Source organism: Parus major, chromosome Z (assembly GCF_001522545.3).
Source record: "Parus major isolate Abel chromosome Z, Parus_major1.1, whole genome shotgun sequence".
Classification (NCBI taxonomy): domain Eukaryota; kingdom Metazoa; phylum Chordata; class Aves; order Passeriformes; family Paridae; genus Parus; species Parus major.
The window spans coordinates 50597743-50621501 of NC_031799.1; the positions used below are offsets into that span (position 1 = coordinate 50597743).

General features: G+C 41.2%; 1 protein-coding gene across 1 annotated transcript in view; it reads right to left on the bottom strand.

The window, feature by feature from the left end:
- MUSK (muscle associated receptor tyrosine kinase) overlaps positions 1 to 23759 on the bottom strand; it is a 58593-nt gene that overhangs the window by 30547 nt on the left and 4287 nt on the right. Inside the window, exons 3-7 of the mRNA XM_033511386.1 lie at positions 22946 to 23072; positions 19604 to 19755; positions 18144 to 18271; positions 17537 to 17651; positions 1304 to 1428 (exon numbers count right to left, since the gene is read on the bottom strand). Coding sequence (XP_033367277.1) covers positions 1304 to 1428; positions 17537 to 17651; positions 18144 to 18271; positions 19604 to 19755; positions 22946 to 23072 — 647 coding nt within the window. The remainder of the gene's footprint in view (positions 1 to 1303; positions 1429 to 17536; positions 17652 to 18143; positions 18272 to 19603; positions 19756 to 22945; positions 23073 to 23759) is intronic.

Consider the following 23759-nt stretch of genomic DNA (forward strand, 5'->3'; position numbering starts at 1 on the left):
TAAATATTGTCAGAAACCACTGGGCACCTATGCATCTCAGCAGAGGCTAATCTGATCCCTTTGTTGCTCTGCCTAGCAACATTGAGGAAATATAGAAAATTAGCCCTGATCATACTGGAGGACACAATAAGACACAATATAGAGAAGGCAAGGAAGGCAAGACAGCCTGCAGAGTAGCCATGGGGTCCTAACAACCTCCTCTAATGTACAGAAAGAGGAGATACAAACAGGACAGAGACAGCCCCTGAAGTAAGAACCAAAGGGATTTATTAGTCCTCTGGACAAGCAAGTCCACAAGGATGGTCAGGATCATGCTCAGAAGGACTCAGGATTGGCAGGAGGTCAGTGAGTGAGAGCAGAGGAAAAGTTGCCAGCCTGCACTCAGAAGACACTCCACATGCCTCCACAGGGTCATGCCCTGAGGCTCACATCCTTTAAAAAGCTGTCAAAAGACCAAAGAGAGTACAAAACATGTTCACCTCAAGCACATGAAGATTAGAGGGGACCCATGCAGGCTTGGGCTGCAGAGCTGCCATGACTGGTGCCTTGCTTACTCCCACACTGACAATATAAGGCGTCAAGCAGATCTTCAGCTCACTGAAAGGAAGGAATTGCAATAGCCTAGACACAGGCATGAAAGCCAGGAAAACTTAAAGCAAGCACCCATATTAAGTGGTCACAGTCATTAGACCATGGAATCTTTCCTATGAGACACAGTAGATTTGCATCCCTTGGTGCCTGCCACTGAAGAGGGCCTTTCTTAATTACATGCTTCTGGCCAGGGATAAATTGCTGATATATTCTACAACACCTAGGTCAGTCTAGAAAATTTCAGATCTATTCTCTTCTTCAAATGTGCTGTGCATAATGCTGTTCCACAGGCATTTGACCTCAAGACAGTTTCCTCTAACTCCTCAGTTTGTGTTACTTCGTCAAATACACAATTTTGCCTTGTTATTAATAATTTTGCCTTGCCACATTGTTAAAGGAGGAAAGCTGCAGAAATACATGATAAAGTCCTAGAAATTCTGGCTTGGAGGAAGGTTGAAAGGGTCTAAAGCACCCTTCATCTTGGGCTTTCCAGATCCTAACAAATGAAGTCATGCAACACCCTGGAGAATGGGAACAATGTTTTGTCAGAGAAGAAAACTGCAGCAGAGAGATGAGCTGGACTCAACCAGTTTGAAAAACAAGGTGCTAAGTTAGGAAGGAATAGACACCACTGGTGCTGACAACCAGGCCTGTTGTGCTTCCAGCTCATAGCCATCCTCCAGTGCCAAAAGCATGAAAAAGAGGCACTTACAGCTTTCCCATTTTCCAGCCAGGTAACAGTAGGGACTGGAAGGCCGGTCGCTGTGCACCGCAATGTCACCACAGACCCAAAAGTGATGTTTTGGGATTCAGGAGCCTTCAGGATTCTGGCAAACACTGTAAGAGAAGACAAAGGTGCTAGCTGAATGATAATGTAAAGCTGAGGCTGGTGCTGACATGGGGGTACTCCCTCCCCAGTGGGTCTTGATGTAAGTCACAGCTCCATGAATAAAAGCAGAGCATAGAAAAGTCTTCCCAGTGAGTGATAGTCTTAGGAGAGAGATGAGGAGGAGAAAAAACAAGTGTTCAGTGTGGTTACATTCTGCACCTTACAGATCAAAATTTTACCTCTGGAAATTTCTGTGTCAATGCCAAAGCCTCTGAGGAGGTAATGTGCAAGAAAACCAAGGGCAAACTCTCCAGTAGCATGCAAATGGTACAGCTTACAGCAGAAAACCAGCAAGCTACCATGCTGCCCTGCCCAGGATGACTTCCTGTGAAATTTCTTCCAAACCATTAAGGACCACCAGTATGGACATGTGCCATGAAGGCTAAGGGTCAGACAAACATCTCAATCTGATTGCAGTGGCTAACACTTGCCAGAGTGCTGCAAGCACTGGCATTTTTCACACAACAAGGTGCCCTAAGGGGAAAGTGTCTAACAACAAGCATCAAGGTATAAAAAAATGGCTGGCAAAAACTTTAGGAAGATGAGCTTGCAGTGGAAAAGCAGATTTTTAAAGTGGTTTCTCATTTCTATGTCTCTTGCTTCTTTTGTGGAAATACGGTTATTGGGCACTTTGCAGGTAATCAAAATAAGACTTCCATTTGCCATCTCCCCTCCCCCCCTCCATTTTTTTTTGTTTTATTTTGTTGTTTTTTGTTATTAGAGGGGGCAGGAGGGTTTTTTGTGGGGGAAGGGGGTGGGGTGGTGGGGGGTGCTGTTGGCCAGAAATAACAAATGAAGTATTTTTGCTGAAAACTTATTTTGATCCAGAAATACAACCCTGATGGTCTTCACAAGCTGCTGTACTTGGACCACATAGAGAAAAGCAGAGAAAAGAAATTTCCCACCTGGAACATTTGAGTTTTGACCTATAATTTTTAATGGAAACACCAGAATGTCTGTACGGAAGCAGGCTCAATAGCGCTGCCATTTCTTACTCAAATTTCTCATGCTTAGTGAGTAACACCTTCTGGACCACACAGCAATGTCTAAAAGTCTCCATCAGAAACTTTAATAAGCAGGGAAGTTTCTCTTGGACTTTTCAGAAAAGCCTGTGGTCTTGTTTGCCGCTTTTAGCTACATGTTTCTCCTTATCAACATGTCACCATCTTCTGACTGCCCCATTGAGAATTAGAACATCTATCCTGGCTATTTGGGATGGGAAAGCTTTGTCTGCAAAATTTCAGTTGAACTGAAAAAAAGTATATGCTTTCCACATAGTCCTTCCACCCACTTCTGAACAGTTATGCAGCTGAGATTTGTTCTGACAAAGAGCCTAAAAACAGCTTTTGGTCACAGATAAGTAGCAGTGGGAGTTAATTTCAGCATGGAAACCTTTTTGCCATTCAATAGACTCTTGGGCAGGGGCTTTTAGGAAGATCAAGTTTAATGTCAGTGAAGGTGATAATGGAGAGAATATAAATATTACATTGAGATTCTTAATTCTCCTGTGTGCTCCAAGCAATCCCAAGCAACTGCCTGTGCTCAGTGCCACCTGCCTAAAGTCAAAGCAGAGCAGCATCAGGCTTCTGCCTTACCCCTCAGCAAGGCAGTAGGTACGAAGCTCCATCAGTAATAAGCAAAGCTTTAGTCACTGGCCAGAAGCTTTTCTCATGAATAGTAAGTAAAATGAAACCTTTGTCTGAAGTTTCGCTTCAGGCCATTAACACCAGATGGTTATGAATTCAGGCCCAAGTTTTGCAGGCTAAGCTCATAATTATTTTTATACTTCATTCGGAGAAATACTAAACTTTGGGGCCTGTCCTCTGGCAGCAGTTATGGTCACATGGCTCCTGCTGAAGCCAGCATGTTAACTTCCAAAGTCGGAATACAGCCCTTAGTGCATTTCTTGTGCTGCCCAGTGCACTGCTGGGACCCTTGCCCACCTGATGCTGCTCCCTGACTCTGCTACTCAGATCCTGCCCAACTGAGTTAATACCAAAGTGACAAATTTCCAGCACTCAGTTAACTGATGGTGGACGGTGGCATGTGTCCTCTCCTGTTCTAGCTGCTCTCCCAAAATCTGCTAGGGTTTTTCAGCCAGGAGGAAAAAAGACACACTTTGAAAATGGCAATAGCAGGGTGCAAAGCCAGGGTAAGTGCTGTGGCTGGCCCAGCTCATGCCTGGCATGGTGCCTACGGGGAGGTCACAAAGCTGCATTCCTCTTCCAACCATCATCACTGATCACTGCACTTGCTTTAGTAGCACAGCACACTCCTAGGCAAGCAGCTGTCTGCCAGCATAGGGAAGGTAAAGATCAGACCATTCTTAAAATCCTAAAACATTGAATAGAGGGATAAAAAATCCGTTAACAGCTCCTAAACATTCACATGTTTCTGGTGGTATGTACTGCAGGGAGGGATGGGTAAATAAAATTTGGCCTATAAGGAACTAAACTGATTTCCAAATTGTGGAAGAATTGAAATTCCTTCTATCCCCAGTGCTATCATGTGTACTTTTCAAGACCTTCAAAACTGAAGTTACATTTTGAATTCTTTAACGTTTCAAGTACTTACAATTACTTTTCAAGACCTTCAAAACTGAAGTTACATTTTGAATTCTTTAACGTTTCAAGTACTTACAATTACTTTTCAAGACCTTCAAAACTGAAGTTACATTTTGAATTCTTTAACGTTTCAAGTACTTATATTTGCATGCTTTCAAGTATTTTCCTTAAAGTTCAGCTATGTACCTTAAGTACATATGTACCTGTACATAAGTGCTGTCTACCTGTAGATGGTATTACAGGTATAAACTGGGGGGAGGGGGGGATTATGTTATTTTACTTTAAAATGAGAAATTTCCTTGGACAAGACCCAGGCTTCCTGGGTCCCAACAGGTTTTGGAGCATGGCTGATTGGCTGATCCAGAGACACATTTTCCAATATTAAAAATAATAATTAAAAAGCTCTTAATAACTTTGGGAAACAGTATTTCAAAAATAGCATCAGCTATTTCTCAACCAGATAAACTTTGGGCAGATGATCGACACACTGAAATTGCTGTCAGACTTGCGTGCTGTGGGAAAGTCAGGATGGGTGCATAAGTGCAGTCAGTGTCACCTTCCACCTCTGCAAATCAGGGCAGGAACACCAGGATGATCTCAGGGTCCATTTTGGCAACTGCATGAGCAACAAAATCTGTCCTGTATCTAAATGGCAAAACACAGACCCCATAACCATAATTTTTCCGCCCCCTCCCTTCACCTCCCCTGCCCCCAATTCTACAAGTAAAGAAAAGAGGCAAATGAAAAAGCAGCAAATCTGGTGGTTGTGTAGCTAGCAGGAAGAGGTGGGTGAAAGACAGGAAGAGGAAGGATCAAGAAATAGCAATAAATGTTTGCAAAACTCCCATTTTTGGTGTGTTCAGGGCCTTGTCTTGTTCTCCATTTTCCTCGGAGTGAAAATTTCCAACAATCAGGTGATTTCTAATGCTTCCATTACTTGTCTGCTTTTTTCTACATCCTCTTGAATGTGAGTTTTGCCCTTGCTTGTTTAGCTACATTGCCATTACAAGGTTAGCAACGTTTTCATCAATACCCATGGGCTCTCTGCTCTGGATTTACCCACAGGCACGCCAAAAAGCAGTTAGGGAAAGTGGGCAAAGACAGCTTAATTTATTTATTTATTTTAGTGGAAAATAAAACAGAGGAGCTATAAATGAAATCCAGACAGCTAAAAGCCAAGCCAGCATGTCAGACTTCACTCCCAAGCCCCTTAATAAGTGTATTTTTTTACAGCCTTGGTAAATGATGTTCTGTGCACTGCAGGGCTTGCTAGGAGGTATCTGTACTGTAGCCAGCTGCTCTCGTTTCTGAGAATTACGTAACATCATCCAGTCCAAACAGTAGGGCTTTAATTCAGTCACAAAATTTTTGTACTATAAAAAGATTAAAGCAGCATGCCCTCCCCTCTGCCTCCACATTGAATGGCTAACTCTTTCCAGGTGACTTTTTTCCCCATTGCCTTTGATTGAGCTGTTTCATTTCCCAGGTTTGGGGTCTGGTCCCGCAGTTCAGGCAGATGCCTGCCCTTAGTCTGGGTAAGGCCTATTTTTTTGAAGGCTGTATTTGTCCAATCACAACCAGACAGCTCTGTAGGTGGCCTGGGGCCATGCTGATGTTTTGAGGAAAGGACAAAGTGATGCCCAGAGCACAAGTGATGCCTCTTGGGTTTTGCCTTTTTTCTTTTATATGTTCTCTGTATTCTTTGCACATATATTTGTAGCTCTGTAGATTAATGTATTAGTGGCTAGTTTTCCCAGTACTTTTTGATGGCCTTTGCCTAGGCAGAAAGACAAAACAAATTCCAGAGCTCCAAGCCCTGGGAGATGCAGGGCCCCTATGCTATCTTGGTTCCTCCTTAGAACCAAAGCCTAGAACGACTCTTCAAGATACATTTTCATGGACAACGCCAGTGCCAAGGGGGGAACTCCAGAGAAAGGGCTTGACCTGGGGGGGAATTACATCACCACTTGCCCTCCTAATTTGTGCTTTTTATCAATTATGTTAATTCCTAAAACCTATGGAAATGGTTTTAGGACCATTGGGAGGGTCGGGTTTTGCGGATATCTTTCCATAATTGCCCCTGAAGGCCTTCAAATAAAGATTCACTCTTACACTACTTCCTTATTAAATTATCTCGAGTTTCATTTCCAGGTTGGGAAAAAGGCAACACCAGGACCAATCAAGCACTAGTTTTGGGGTGTGGAGTAAGCTGCTTTTCATCTAGAGGCCACAGTTGCTTTGATGAACCCTGTATTTAAGAGAATATGAACACTTTCCCATGTACATCCATTAACCTAACCTGTGAACCCACAGGTGTTCACATCCAAGAGTTTGTTGCTAGTTGTGTATAGGTCTGCATCCCCAGTAATCCAAACCAAGGTAAGGCCACCAGGAGCTAAATTTGTGTCAGCAATCCCTGTCAACATTTCCTTCCCACTGCAGCCAAAGCCTGCCTTGACACATGAGCCAGACCCATCCTGCCAGGTCTGATATCTCAACCTGCTTCACTTTCCCCAACTGCTATGTATTTATCAGTGAAACATGGCCTTTTGGGTGATTGAAAACAGGTCTTACGCATAATTTTTTTTGGCAGCTAAGCTGCAGAACACAGTGTGTAAAGGCAAAACTTGTGTGCACAACGTAATTTCCTTTGCATCCAGTGTTGTGTTGAGATCCAATCTGTCTACATTGCTGCAAGAACTGGTAACCTACATATTGTCTTGGAAGGTTTCCTGATGTAAATATCCTGGCAAAGACTTTGCACTGCGCAAAATTCATGTGTAACTACTTAGATAAATTGCAAGCATTTTTAGATTGTGTTTGCTGGTTTTCCCATAGCTCTTTTGCTCCTGAAGCATGAAAGGTCAGAATTATTTCTTGTCTGCAGAGGTGTCTCTGGGCTTAGACTTTGCTTACTAAGCCATAAAAAACCATTCTGCTTGCCAGCTGTATGCTCTGAAGAACCATGAACTGCAACTTTTGCCAGTGAGAAGTCTGTTTGCCTAACTCCCCATTCAGATTCATTCAGCTCATAACCATTCACTCCTCCTGACAAGCCTAAACTAGGCAGTTAAGGAGAGGTAAAAAGTAGAGGGACTACCATTTCCTCCCCACTGGTGAGAAATGAGGGAAGGTCTGATGAATATGTTTTTAAATACATAGAAACCTGCAGAATTTGTATTACCTGCATAAATTTTTTTTTAAAAAATCTTGAAATACCAGAGCCAAGAACAGGCCACACCATGCTCGTGGATCAGAGGTCACAGACACAGCCACACCAAGATGTGTGCAGCAGCTAATCACATTCCAAGAGCCAGGGCTGTCCAGGCAAGACACAGCTCTGCAGCTGACATGACAGACCTGAATCCCTTGGAGAACAAACAAATTCTCCTGCAAGGACAGTTAACCACTCTTCTTGCACCAGCAGCACTAGGTTCTGTGAGTGGCTTAGCACTTACAAAAAGGGTATGGGTTAATAATTAACTGCCAAGATAACTGCAAGGTCAGTTTCACTCTGATCTCCAAGTATTTCTTACCTAAGTTGCAGTCTTTATCTTTTTTTGTAAGTCTACCAGGTAAATGCAAAGACGAAATCAGCCCAGGCAAAGCTGAAATGAGACACTTTCATTTATCTGTATCAAACTGCTTAGCTATTTTATTTAATCGATGCACAAACATGCTTTCTGCTGGCTAACCATGTGTATACAAGTCATCAAAGCAAAAAAAAATGTACAAACACAGTAGGAAATCCATACAATCACTGTATTATTTCTCCAAGAACAGCACTATTATATGCAGGGCCAAAAAGAGCAAGGTGAGGAAGAGCTGTAGCACACTGTAAGCAAGTTGTAAGCAGTACTTCATCATCCACTGATCCTCTCACCCTGTTATTGTGGTAACCCAGGAAGATAAGCCTCCAATGCATCTGAAATATCTGCATTTTGTACAAAATTGCAAGATGCAAGCTCTTCTGGCCCCTGATATATTAATTGTGAGACTTGGGTTTTGTCATAGTCCTTTAAGTATCATGCAGCACAGGCTAGACTCCACAGCAATACGTAGACGTTCAGCCTGGAGCCTGAGGCTATGAAATGGGCACCAGAGACAATTCAAGATCTGTGTGGAAGTAAGATGGAGCAAAACACAACATTTCCATCCTCAATCATATGCCTTCAAATTCAAAGCTCTAGTGTCTGATATCAAAGCAAATTTTTCTTAGCAAGGCAATAACTTTTCAAGGTAACTTTGTTTTAGGGTGGACTCCTAGATTTATGGGTGGTAGGACAATTTGCATTAGTAGAAGGACTCATGTGATGGTAAACATATCAGCCTCTAACTTCTCAGCCGTGAAAGACTTTACACTGCATGGTGATGTCTCTGGAATCCTAAAAGGAGACACCACAAATACGCAAAGATGTAATAACCAGGAGTAAAATGTAAACAGATAGCTTATATCCTGTGTAACTATATAAAACTTCTTCAGTACAAGCATTCATCTCTATATACACAGCAAACACTAGATTCAAGGACAAGTGAGGATAATGTGTTCAAATTACTTCCCAAGGAAATGAATGAGGAAATTCTTTTCATGTCAGTACTGGTCTTATATATGTCTTTGGTTTCTTTGAAGGAAAGACCCTTTTAAACCTCCCCATGCTCTGTCTCATCTCATGACTCTGTACTCATACAGTACAGAGTCATATCAGGTGCATTTATCTCTGCCTCTACCCACTTCTGCATGTGAAATTGGAAAGGAAGTTCCCAGCCTCCCAAAGTCAAGGAGCAATTCCTCTGCTTGTTCCATTCATGATCACTACCCATCATGACTGCTGTCAAGGCTACCAGTCTGTGCGCACGTATTGAAATACTCACAGTCTTCAAATCTTCATAAGTCTCCCTCTCCCACTCTAAGGAATTGAGCAAACAATTATGGGGAATCACTGTGATACCCAAAAATTAGATAATTCATGCATCATCCTAATATCTGGTCTCCACCACTGGGTAACAGAAATGCCATAAATTTAATTATGTGCCATTTGAAAAGTACTTCCTTTTGTCTACTTTAAAGTACTGATAGCAGTAGCTGCCAGGATGTTCCCTGGTTTGGGGAATAGCAAGGAGCCTGTTCTCTGCTCACCTTATCCATCATGCATTCTTGATTTTTAGTGTTGAAAACTCATCTAGCTCCTCCTACGTCAGAGATCCATCTTTGTTCCAAATTCTCAGCTTCCTGTTTGATATGCCCTTTTCGTGAGAGTCTGTGAGGGACTCCAGCCACTTCAGAATACTTATCCGTTTTCTCTGGTCCCCTTTATCTGATAGCTATGGATGTTCTCTATCCTCCACTCCCCTCATTGTTCTGTGGGAAGCTCATGCTTTCTAGCTAGCCAACAGTTTACAAGAGGGATTTTAACTGACATATCTCTTTTTTTCTCTTAAAACCACAATTCATGCAATGATTTGAGAAGGTCATAAATTTTTCAAGTGCCTTCCCAAGGTCTTTGTTAGGGGAAGGAGGTTTTTGTGAAAGGAAATAGCAGGCTCAAATGCTTTTTAAAGAAGAATTTTGTTTATGTGCTTTGTCTGAAGCCTCATGCTCCCAGGAGGCCTTCACTGCAGCTCTGTGATAATGACTGGACGGCAGCATGAACCTCATGCCAATGTCACAGCAGAGCAAGCCTCAGGAGTAAACTGAATAGCTCATGCCTGCTTGTCATTTGCTGAAGGTCTGAGGCTGTTTTCTTCCTCCTGCAGCTTGCCCTGTTACTCTGTAATTAGGGCCATGGCTGTTTCTGCAGCCTCAGAGCCTTGGGATGACTCTGGTGAATGCCACAGGTAGGAGGAGATTTAATGAGGTATTTTGGGTTTTCAGTTACGCCCACGCCACCCCACTGAGGTCAGTCAAATACTTTGGTGTAACTACAGGCAGACTTCTTGTTTCCCAGTAATGCTTCCACCTTCCAAATCTTTTGAAAATTTTAAAATCAAACTGCTGTATTCATCCTTTACTATCATAGGACATTGCCTGCAGGTACATACTACAGCACCAACACAAACAGGAAAGCCAACCTTTCCCAGAGTTTCTGCCTCTGCTCAAGGCAGAGCCAAAGACCTCTTCAGTGTTGTTATTGGAATTTCCATGAAGAAATTTCACCCAATACTTAAGGGAAGAACAGCAAACTTCCTTGCCAGTTTGCTATTTGGCAATTCACCTGACCTCAAACACTCTGCCTCTAAAGATGATACAGATAAAAATTCAGATTTCACACTGAAATCTAATCTGTGGGAAATGCAGTGCTGACTGGCTGCTTCAATGGTCTCTTGGAATTTCCCTTGCCTACACCATCTATGCCAAGTGCAGGCAAGTTAACCAAAAAGTATAAAATCTTTCTGAATGATGTATCAAGAGTCATTTGATTTGAAATACAGACCATCTCTGCTGATCTATCCAAACAGATAGACTTGTCTGCACTAAATGCATGCTTTTATTTCTGTTACTTGAATTTTGGTGTGTCTTCTTAGTCTGTTGATTTAGCTGTTATGTAAATTTGTCCCAAGACTATATAAGACATCCAAAAAACAGCTGAAGGAAGCTAGTGCTTTACACTTTACAGGGACAGTCTTTTAACTAAATTGCAATGGCATTGATTTCTATTGTCAACTAGTCTGCCATCCCCTCACTCACACAAGAACTAGACTAAGTTATTAAAATAAAAATCCAGATGAAATCTGGCAGGTCCTTTCTTCTGAAGGGGTCGTTCTCCAAGGAAAACCTTCCTATTTTTAAGGCTAAGGCAGTTTTCAGAAGTGGCTTACAGGGGAACATTTTTGTGGCCTGTGGCAGGGTATTATTTCAGTAGCTAGTAATAAGCAATAAAATGTGGCCAGGAAAAGACTTCTATCTACCAGGGCTGGAACACAAAAACGAACAACATCTAAGTCGGGGGAGCCTAAGGAGCCTCTGCCCTTGTTTTGATTTGATTGTTTTATATGCTGCCACATAGTAGCACAGGATGAAGTGGAGCAGCAGCACTTCAGCAAAGAAATTAATGAAATGGCCTAGTTAAGGAAAAGGTCAGTAGTCCTCAACCAATGTCTCTTCAGACAGCTGAAAACTGCTGAGACCAAGAGATTGAACCAAAAATGTTAATAAATCCATGTAGAATACAGGTCGGGGTTGGTTTTTTTTTAAACACGCTGTATCTTCTAACATTTGCCCTGGCTAATTTGTTTGTTTGTTCCCTTACAGATCTACACTCGCTAATTTCTAGACATGTGTCTGTAGAGTGATGACTTCAAAACTAAATGTTATCACACACTATACTTCTGGATTCCACGAGTCTCTGGTGCAACAGGCTGGAGATCAAGCCCAGTTTCATACAAATCACAAGATGGAGTTGCATCTAACTGAGTACACAGCTAACAGGACCATCCACATACTCTCTCCTCTCACATAGCAGTCTCTCTATTTATTGCCTTTTTCTGTACTTTTCAACATGAAAAATGCATGACTGAGCAAACTGGAACTTCAGAGGTTTCACTCACTGGATACAATGCCTAGAAACACAGGAAGTTTGCTCATTACCCTAGGGGAACAAAACCCTTTTGCACACCTAGACTATTAACACTGTCTTCCTCCATCAGAAGACTGCCATTCACACTGCTGCTGTCAGATTGGAAGGACACCTCTCAGAAGAATATTTTACCTTCTGTTGTGTTAGTGCCTAATCCGCCACAATCCTTTGTACAGCTCAGTGACTATAATTTCCAGAAAATGCAATTTCCAATAGTTGAAGCTAAATATAAGGCTAAGGCTGAAACATGGCTAGTGGAATTATTTTATTTGTAAGCAGGTGTTAATTCTAAACAGTCAGAAATTCATGGTCAAATTTTCAATTCCTTTTGTGATTTTTTTGTTTTTAAAAATGAAGAAGGACGAGAACTCTTCTTCATGTGAAATCTAGCAATTCACAAAGTTGCCCCTTCCTTCCCCCAAGGACAGAAGAAATTTTCTCCAAAACAAAGAAAAAAATTGAGCCCAAGTCATGCAATGACACCTGTAAATCATCACAAAATTTACTGGTCTGTGGCTGTTCTGCAATAGACACTTCTTATTTGATGCAGGAATTACATATAATTTGAACACTGGCTATAAGGACAGTGTCTGAAAAAGATAGTGAAAGATTAAAGCAAAATTATCCAATGGAATTTATTTCTCATATTAAGAAAAAATTAGTGAGACAGCTTCACTCTGTTAACAAGTGATAAGGGTGCTCATAACAGGAATATTATCATGCCTCTCACCTCATAAGATCTCTTGGCTTTGAAGATATTATTTTAATATCACACAATTCATACATAATGGATATGGAGAATACCATTCTTTACTCAGGTCAGACCTTGTAGACTGTAAGTTTTGGGCAGCAGGCCCAGAAGCTGAACCTGAAAAACTCTTGCATGGCTTTTGTGGGACTGGACCTCTTACTGGACTGGTTCAATGTCACTGCAAATGCCAACAAAAACAAAAATTCCTCCCCTTCTACTGCCTATGTACATAAATAGCTGTCCAATGCATAAAGGATAAAGATAAAGGTCTTACAAACTGTACAGATTTCAAATGATCAGAGGAGGCCCAAAAAATGCCTTGGCACAGCTTAAATCTTTGTACCCTGCCCTGAGTTTTCACTTACATTAATGAGAATTTCTGCATTTGATGGCAAATCTCAACACTATAGATGGCAATAGCTGCTTCTCTATCTCCAAAGGAGTGATTTCAGACTTCAGATAAAACTGAATCTAGGCCATCTCAGGCAACATCTTGCCAATAAACTTCAGACATCTGTGTGAACTACGGATCAGGTAAGCAAATGCTTCTATTCAAACATAGTCCTGAATCTTGGATTTATTGAGGAACCTTTCAGCCAGAGATTCACTTTGAGAATCAATACAGCAAACAACAAGAAATCTATGGAAATCCTTTGGCAAAGTAATACTTCATTGAGTATATAAATACTCTTCTAGGTTTCGCAGAAGTGTACATTACCAAAACTGATAATGCAGTGATTAAAAAGCTAGTTAGCAAAATGCTTAAGATGATAGAAAATTAATACAAAACTGCAGGTCAGAAGTCTTGCCTCCAGGAAACTAAAAACTCATTTCTTGGCAAACAGTCAAGATTATAATATTGTTCCTTCATCTCAATGCACATGTTACTTTCTGTAGACATCAGTGGATGTAAAGGAGCAAGAGGAAGTCATCTTCATATTCTAATTTTAGCAGACCCAACAAATTCAGCATTTCTTTTTTATTTAGCTTTGCAGTGTAGTGTGGAAAAGGCTAGTTTCTGCCTGTTGCACTTCTGCTCCATGCCAGACTACTTTCACTAGTCCTTTTTTTCATAAGCTGGGTGGGCTGCAACTAGAAGAACCAAGTGAGGAAAAGACAACCATGCAGCTTCTGCACAGCTATGAACCAGCTCACTAGTGGAAAACCAATTTATAACAACCCTAGCAGATGTCAGAACGAACCAACCCGACTCCTCTGAGACATTCCTCAGAACTAAACCAAAGACATGTATCATTTTACTACAGAAAACACCAAGATCATAAAAATTGTGTGTAAGTCTTCCTCAGGAGCAATGCCCATCTTGCATAGTCACTCATTTGGCTCCCTTGGCCAGTGCCTGCCTCTTGTATCCCTTCTCCTCCCCTTATCTCCTGAGCCTGTTCCCTGATGTCAAATCAATGGCATGCTCTATGGCCTGTTTCTTCTCCTAATACCCTCCAGGCACTCCACACAGACTTTCAGTGAGGACAGTGCTGCCCATAGGCTCAACACAGTTCTCAGTAAAGAACCCAGCTCTTCCCGCAAACCCAACAATTAGCTCCATTATGATCGTGTATCTACCACTTGTGGATTATGTCTCTTAAGAAAAAAATCTATTTCACCATCATTTGTCCAAATTAATCTGTGTTTGCCCCAGACTTTGAGAAAAGATGCAAAAAGGCAGGCTTTTTAATCCGTTTAGTTAAAATCCTGGCTCAGGATTATAATTTATGACCCGAGCCCTGGTGCCCTGGGAAAGCGAACAGGCTGTCCTAACCTGGGACAGGTCTCTTCATGGTGAAGAACTCACAGAATCCTTATCTTCACTACATTCACTGATGAAAATCAGGAACTGAAAAATCAGTTCCACTAAGAAAGGCCTTCAGTACTTTCTTTTTCCTGACAAGAACTGCACCTGAATTTCCATCTTAAACTTACTGGTCAAATTATTTCCACTTTGCTTTAAAAATAATAAAACCTTAAAAATACTAAAGTTGTTCTTTAAAAGTAATAAATAGAGGACAGTATTATGAATGCTGAGGAAAGCTTACAAAGAATTAAGGAAAAAATATTTGTAAAATCAAAATAGCAGCATTTTTCAAAGAGTTCTACCTTGGACCACTGAAACCAGATAAGTAGTACTGTAAGGTATCTCAGTAGTGTAAATATTTGGGCCAAGACTGTCGTCTGAACAAATGGATCCTGCACAGTTCACTCTATGTACTTGTGGCTTGCTGTAATTTCTGGGCCAACTTGAGCAAGTAATTTAAGCATGTACCTGACCAAGAGTACATTTAGGAGCCTGATTGCTTGTAAAAGGTAGAGTCAATCCTTCAAGAACACCTCTGACCTTTGAAAAATGCCTGAAGCTAATTGCAGGATGGAGAAGCCTAGAAGACAAGGGGCTAATGCGTATGTCCCAAACACTGATAGCAACATATCTGTGGAGCCAACCAAGGATTGTTGGTACCAACAGCCAACTACCAATCACGACTGGAGAAAGGAGCCATGTGGAAGTAGGGCAGTACTTTTCTAGGACAAGTATCCTTGTTCTGGCTCCTGGAGCTAAGCACAGCAGAGTACAGCTGAGGTGCAGGAATGAGGCCAATGGCAGGCCTGGAATGTAAGGGGGGATCAAGAGCCAAGATCCCTAAAGCTCCCCAACCCATTTCCAGAAAGTTCTACAAGAATGGGCTGCACATGAAAACTCATTTGCATAGAGAATGAGAAACTTAGCTCCAGAGCACGGAAACTTCAATATAAAAAGGACTGCAAAGCCTGGACACACCAGGGGCCTGCATACCCCATCAGTTGGATTGATGATGGAGCCAGGACTGGTGATATCTGCCATCTTCCTTTCTTCTTTTCATTCTTTCTCCTCTTTCATCCATCGCTCTCTCTCAGTCTCTTTCCTTTCATCCTAGCCTTTTATCCAAAACCCACTGCCCCATGCTTATATAGGAGGTCAGAGATTACCATACACATTTCCATGCCAAATGTGTAATTTATTAGTCAAACTTTGTAAGCTTTGGCAGGCCCTCTTACTTTTGTCATTCCTTTCGACCACAAGGACCTATGATCCTTGGATGCTCCCTTCCATGTAAGGGTGGGATGCCACACTGGACTAATGCTAGACCCATTAAAATGGAAGCACACAGCACATCAAGATCCATGTGATCCAGCTCTAGCTAGGCATAAATATTTACACTGCTCTTTAAATGGATCCTTGCCTTGAATTCAATATTCATAGTGAACCAGCCATGCTTATTAATTTTATTTTAATATTAAACCACACTATGCAGGCTGGCGACTCCAGTAAATACTAGGACCAAGATTTAAAAAACAAAAGTACGGTAATGCTGTTACAGAGAAGCAATAAACAACTATTTTCATAAATTTTGTGAACAAAATGGGTGCTCAAAGAGTACTGCAGCGTGATTTTCCTGCTTTGAATAATTTAGTATATTATTTATTTGGAGTTGTTTTAAAGTGCTGATACTAATGGGGTAGGAGAAGCAGGAGGGGAGGGATACCAAAAATAATAAAAGAGGTGTGTGAGGGTCGTGTGTGCACATACCTTCTTGCAGGCATACACAGGTATGCTCACATGTAGTTACGCTAAATATCCATGTAAATTAATCTAAAATACTATGAGAGGAAGGGATTTGTATGGACAGCAAGCTGCTGGGTCTGGATTATGAATGTTGTTGTCAGTTTGAACAAATGGATCCTGCGCAGTTCACTCTATGTACTAAATCAGGACTGATACCTCTGGATTTTAGAAGCCAAAAATATAAACCAAACTTGTGTTAAACAAATTATAAACCAACACTAGTTTGGATGGCCACCTGAAATTAGATATATTATATAGATATATTATAGCAGAGAACCAAGGTGAACCTGGAAGAAAGCATTTATTTGTTCACCCGAGACATGACTGGAACAAGAGGGGATAATTTGTGTGGGAGCGTTGACCTGCCACTAATCAATTAGAAACTTATTTTCTACATTTTGAGAAAGCACACATACACACCCCAAGTAGGGTATTTTTGGTTTATTTTGCCAGTCCTTGAATTAACAGGCCGTTGCATAATTCTGGAGAAGGAGAAAAACCAAGAAATCCACCTTAGCAGCCTAGATTTTTGGTGTAATTCCAGCTTGCTTTTAGATTCCATAAGTGGCTGTGGCAGCAAAGAATTGCAGTGCTGGAGGCCCTTCAGCATTGGTGTGTGTGGCACCAAGTATCTGCTGCTCACAGTTTAACTCTAGGCAAGCCTTTGCCCATTGCCTCAATGACGGGGGCCAAACTAAATCCCAGGACCAAGCTGTTCACATCAAATCCAACTGTTTTCAGCTTGCCTCATCACTTTTACCCTGGGAGAAGTACAGCTCTGAATCTAGGTAAAGAATAGCTGCCTTCCTGTTTTAAAGCTATTTAAGGAATTTCTAACGAACATGGTCTGTATGTATAAATATTAAAAATTGACCCAAAAAAACTGAAAAATTTATGCATTTTTTAGGAAAACAGCAGACCTACAGTGATGTATAATTGGAACTAATATATCTGATACTGCTCCCAGAAGGAAATCTATGTTCCTCTTAGAAATGGGATTGCACACAAAGTAACCTCTTAGTTCCAAATGTAAATTACAATAGTTCTTTGAAGCTTACTAAGCAAATAAAGAGCCTTTTCCACTTTCTGCATTACAGTCATCCTGAATTAGAAACAAAAATTAGTTCATCTGTTAAATCAGTCATTCCCCCACTCACTTCACAAGCCCTTGCCCAACCCAAATTCTCCTATAACATTCAGGAAGACAGAACGCCTTGTTGCCAGCATTTGGGTCCACTGTTCTCTACTGTCTACTGTTCTCAGCACTCTGAAACTGGTGGTGGTTCACACCACAAAGAAAATACCTTCTGTACATAAGAATTGGACACAGTACATAAGGACCAGAAACTGAAAAATCAATTTGGTGTTCATTTAGTGGGCAGAAAATGTTCAGGTTCATAAAGGTAAAAAAAAAGGTAAAAAGTTCATAAAGGTAAAAGTTCCTCTCCTCTCCTCTCCTCTCCTCTCCTCTCCTCTCCTCTCCTCTCCTCTCCTCTCCTCTCCTCTCCTCTCCTCTTGCACTAGGGCCTGGTACACGGTTCAAAAGTCACTCACCATAGGCTGTGCCCAAACTGTTCTTGGCCACACAACGATACTGTCCTGCATCTTCTCTCTGAACATTGTGAATCCTTAAATTCCCAGAATCAAGCACAGCAATGCGAGCAGTCTCCTGCCAGGGGAAGGAGCAATTGAGGTGAGGGCTCTACATGCAGGCTGCACACAAGCAGCATCAAAAATCTATTTACAAAGTTTGGGCTTACATGCATGAACACTATACATTTTGTCCTACGACTTACAGATCTGGGGCCAGCTCTTTCTGCTCAGCATTGTCATGACATACCCACCCACTGCTGTTTTTGCAGATCAGTGAATTATAGCTTCAAAAGAGCTCTTATTTCAGAGTACGCTTGCAAGTGGTTTTCTCAGTATTTGGCCATACTTAGTAGTAACAAGCATGTATCACATAAAATATAGATACACATAGAGCATTACATTTGTATGTAGAATTATTGCAGATGAAGATATTTATGAGATGAGCCCTCAATTTTCCAGATGTTTCCTTTCTAGATACTAGAACTTACAAATGCTATAATTAATGCTAATATTTAACACAGTACCTTTAGCAAATACTTAGCTTTACTGAAAACCATTTTCTACTCACCTTTACAACTGTTTCTCCTTTGACCCATGAAACAGAAGGTTTTGGATTCCCCATTGTAGTGCATGGAAGAACAGCCTTTAACCCTTCTATTATTTCCACATTTATAGGTGGACGGGTTATTTTGGGTCCTAAAATTTTAAAAGCCAAAAATTAAAGTTGAAATGAAGCTAAGGGACACTAGAATGAGACAAATTCAGAAATTACTTCAAAAAAATCTTCTGCTTTTTCTGTGTATTGCTGCAAGATAGAGCAGTCTTTCTTGGTTATGAAGTGCTTTGGTAAGAAAGAACTTTCTTCAGCACAGCATTCCATTTCAGTTTATAGATGCAAAAGCAGCTAACTTGCATGGGTTATTTGTTTTCCTGAGTGGAGTTTGACAGTCATTTGAATTAAGGCCTGGGCTAAAATCCAAATTTAGATAAGTGTATTTCCAGTTTTGAAGAATGTTAGCATTCCAGGTTCTGACATTCTTCACTGCGTAAACACTGTCTTGTCTCAAAGCCCAGATCTGGATTGAATTGATTTTGAAAGAGTTTTAACCCTGACTTGCCTCTAGCTCAACAAGAAAGGCATGTAAATACAATTAATGTCCTTAACTGAAGGATTTATAACTATGCTAGTGAAAAGGACAATCAAGCCTTAAAGAAAAAGCAATCAAACTCCCATAAAATTAATGAGGAATAAATTTAAATTCATTTTACTGAAAGAACATGGTGTGTCTTAGTCTGAGCTGAGCGTATAAAAGATCATCATCTCAGTATTTCGGGAGATCTGACATTTTGAGGCCCTTGCTGATAATGAACCAGCAGAAAAGCAACCTTCAGAGACCATTGCCTCCTGGCCACCACCTGCAAGTGACTGGAATGATGCAGAGTTCCAGAATTATCAGACCTCAAGGGTCATCTCATCAGCACAGACAAATCCTTTCCTACAAACAGATGCTTTAGCCAGAATATACCTCAGCTGCCCTTTAAAGTGTTTGTGTAAAGAGCTCCAGCCATGTGAGTGGCTAGCAACATGTGAGTGGTCAGGTGCTCCTGACCATTCAACACTGCTATTGAAAGCATCTGAACATAATTTAATTGATTTTTGCCATCCTCAGGAAGAAATCTGATTAGTGAAATTTTACATTTAAATTTCACCAGGGATCTATGCAGTATTGCCACAGAGGTCTAAACTATCAAACTGTGCCTCTCTTACAGAGTTTTGCACAAAGGGCATTCTTCAAAGCGTCAGTTTTCGTCTTCTGATATTAGAATGTGTTATTCAAAGTGAACAATCCCAACTGCATCAAGTTATGATCCCATATGATCCCATATGTCTCTGACTCAAAGAACTGCAGCCAGCTTCACAAGAACATGGATCTGCCCTGACTGCAGATCCCCAGGTGCCAAACATGAGAGTCTCTCAGGCTTTGGATTCAACACGTGGTGTCAGGAAGGGATGGCATTCCCACTTACGCATTTTCACCTGGAGAGCCCCACAGCTCTGCGCAGCTGCTCCAACCCCATTATCTGCCGTGCAGCAGTACACCCCATCATCGCTGTCCTCCACGCTCAGGATGGTCAGGAGCTGCCCGTTCCTCTGGATGCTGTACCGGGTGTCAAACAGCCTGCAGGGCACAACACAGATTGTCAGGGACAGACAGAGACAGAGAAAGGGAATTGTGTTTGAATAAGCAGACTGCTGATGTCACTACAAATGGAAATAAGCTTTACCTTTGATTTTCCACCCACTAGAAGAAGGAAAGGTGATGAAAATGCTGAGCTCAGCCTTAAGATTCAGATTCTCTCTAGACCATGCAGGTCCTGACTGTCACTAGTGTAGTGGCAGTTCTTCTGTCACCCAGACATTGCTAAAATAAGTAGGTGTCGTGTTTAGGGTTTTGACTGGCCAGGGACAGGCATGAGCACAAATGATCTTTTCCAGCCAGGTCCTATTTTAGGTATTCTCAGTGTAAGAGAAAGATGCTTATATAGGAACTAGAGCTGCGTGCAATTGTTTAAAGAAGACTTCTTCAGGGAAAATGAAACAAAACAAAAACAAAACACCAAAAAAACCACAGTATTTTTTTTTAATTAAACAGATAAAGTTGTGGAAACATTTTTTTACAGTTATGAAAAAAGACACAAACCAAAAACCATGAACTTTGGTGTCTACATCCTGGAGTGGTTCTGTCTATTTGTTTTGAAAAAAAAAACAAACCAATGAACAAACAAAGAAATGTACTGAAGCCATCTGAAAGTTAGATCCAAGAATAGATATCATTTAATGAGAGCAGGATTTAACCTGGATATTTCAGAGAACTGAAGAAAGCCCTAAAGCTGGAGCAACAAAAATATAGGATATTGTAACAAAGTATGTGGAGCAAAGATCAATTTAAAATCTGAGCATGACAAGAGAAGTGTGATGTGTGAGTAGGGAGGATGTTTGTATTCAAGTGTGAGAGCCAGAGAAAGCAGAAAGAAAGATGGTGAAAGATCAGAAGGCTGTGCTATTGATTTTCATTCCCAACTGCAAAATCACAATAAATAAAAATAAGTAGTATAAGTAGACACTACAAACAGTAAATTTCTTTGTGTTTCCTTTTCATTCTTTTGTTGATGCTTTTAGGAAACACCTTCATCTTTGGTTCTGATGATCAGTAGCAAAACGGGTCTGACCTGAGGTCACAAATATCTGACCACTACATATATCAGGTTTTGGTTTTTACTGTTAAAAATTGTACAGTCGTCATTGACTAATCTCAAAGTACCATTTATAATGTTTTAGGCATGTTTTTTCATGCTTGGCAACAGCATTTCACCATTCAGTATTACATCTCTGTCCTCTTTTCCAGTGTTGGAAGAAAGAGTGCCATGAAGTCATCCATGGTGTAAAAGATATGCTGACTCTGTCCTCTTTCAAGGAGAGAAAAAGGCTCATTGTGGGCAGCCCTATTCTGGAAGATGGGACAGGTACCATTTCACTCAGCACAGGGCACCTGCTGGTTTACTTACACAAGTTTTGATGTCATAAGGAAAGGCACATCCAGAAGACTAGTGCTGACTATATTCTCTGCCCTGGCTCTGTTTCCATTGAAGTTGAAAGTTTACATACTCTTTTGTTTTGAAGGCTAATTTTGCTGTCTGTCCAGGATGCTGGGACATTTTGCAAGAGAAGAAAATTTTGGAAATCAAATAACTGATATTAATTGCTTTCAATAACTAGGCCTTTTGAAGTTTGATACACACACCGGCACCGAAACACATTTATGTGGGTTTTTCCAGGAAAAAGAGTCTTCTGATCTGATGCTTTTCCATTGTGCAAATACTTTCATCTGAGTTTTTAGGAAGTAGCAAATATATTCAGCTTATTTCTCCTCTGTCTTTTGTCTGAGCTTCTGTATCCAGCAGTACTGAATATTAATGCCATATGAAGGTGAAACACTTGCTGTTATTGATGCTGCTTCAGAAGTGCCAGTGGAGGAATGAAACACCTGAGCTCTATGGCCTGATCAGAAGAGGTGTTTTTATCTTTATTTTCCGTTTTGGTCAAAGCACTGTGCCTCAGAGAGAGAGTGGAATGGCTTTAAGAAAGATGTGTTGGAATTCTGGAAGAGGAGATTGAGGTGATAAATGATCTGGCCTTCAAATTACCTTAGAACACATGGAGAATTATAATTTTAAAGACGTAGGGAGAGAAAGACACAGTTCTTCATGGATGGCTTTCTCTTCCTGCTTTGATTATCAGTCATTGCCTCACTGATGGGGAAGAAATTAGGAGAAACATTTGGAAATAACATCCATGGAAGTTCAGACCTCCATGCTAGAACAAAGCCAGGTCAGAAGATTAGAGCCAAATTTTGCTGAGATTGCAGAAAATGAAAAAAAATATATTTCTGAAGGCCTATATTCATATTTGTCATTTTCTGATTTGTCTACTCGAAAGCAGTTTTCCAAGCAGTGAGACCTCCTTCTGTGCTGACTGATTTGGAGCCTCCTATGCCAGTGGTTCAAAGGCTTTTTGGATGTTTGACCACAATAGTGAGAATCATGTTTCAGGTGACCATCTGCCCACCATGGACATCTCCTGTGGAGGACAGATATTGACTGTTACACAAAGGTTGTGCTGCATTTTCTCTCACAGAGGAAGTCACTTACATCTGTTTAGAATGAGAAACTGACGCAAAACCATGCAGCAGATGTAATGTGATTTCAGAGCTAGAAGATCAAGTACAGTTTACTTGTAGAAACCTGTCAACAGCAAAAGGGAAAAAGCAATGGTAGCAACTTCCATAACACATTTCCACACTTCTAGAAGGCTGTCTTCTTTGTTGACATCTTCATGTCTGGTGTTTAATGTCTAAGAGTGCATAACAATGAGAAGATAATTTCCAGATCCAGAACTGGAAGCAACAAGAAAGGCACAGAACAACCCCTTCCATGCAAAGTCTCCAAGCACATTGAGACAGACAAGTCCTGCTAAGCTCCTTTTAAATATTATACAGTGTCCTCATCCTTCATAAATGCATAAACTGAGGAATAGAGAAGACTGAATTGTCTGAAGCTGGAGAGAAAACTCCTTTCGTAGCTTGCAGCAGAAACCATCTCTCTGCAAGCTCAAGTGTGTGAAGGTGCAACAGCAGCCCACAAGTGCTCTTACCACTCCCTCAGAAATACAGAATCCTATATAATTACAGCCATTCATTTTCTCTCCTGCCACAGACCCATTTTAATATGCCCAGATATCTTCTGTATCATGAAAGAAAGCACTGACAATTTTGGCAGGAAGTGCTGGTGAAGGCTGGGGTTGCTCCCTACCTGATGGGAATGCTGTTGCGTGTCCATGTAATCTCCGGCTCAGGATATGACTCCACTACACAGACAAACTTGGCAACATCTTCTACCAGGGCATCCACTGTTTCCAGAGGAGTGCTGATCAAGGGAGCTGTGTAAAGAAGAGAAAATGAGAACAGCTTCTGGCGCCAACTGGAGAGAGTTACATAGTCTGCCAAACCCCTTTGGTGCAGGGTCACTCAATGCCATTTTTCCTTGAGGCCTCCCCATAAAAAATGTTGCAAAACAGAGCAAACCCAGCTCCAGCAAGCTCAGTGCATCCCATGTTTCTGACCCACCTCTTCCTTGAGACTCACAGCAACAGGGGAGCATGCTGCAAGGACGCAGGTGAGGCTGAGTCCCACTGCTACAGGGGTGGCATTGCATAGGCTGGAAGTGCAAGGGGCAGCACACAAATTGAAGCCAAGCTGACCTGCCCCTGGACTAGGAGGAGTGCCTCCTTATTACAGCATGAGATTTGGACTTTTTTGGTCATTATTACAGGATTTATTCACTCAACTATTTATCTTTAAAAATCAAAACCAAGCAAACAAAAAAAAACAACAACAAAACCTATTATATGCGAGCACCATACCCATTATATAGCACTATAATTTTTAAGCCGGGCTCACAAAAACCATTCAGGTCATTCAGATTTCATGACTAAGACACATTCTCTTCCTCTCACAGTTTCTAACCAACTTGGTTAGTAGCATGAGGGTTAGAAGTTGAATAGCTATGTCTAATGCTTATTATCACAGTCCTGTTGTCACACACGACTTGAATGTATCTTTAGAAA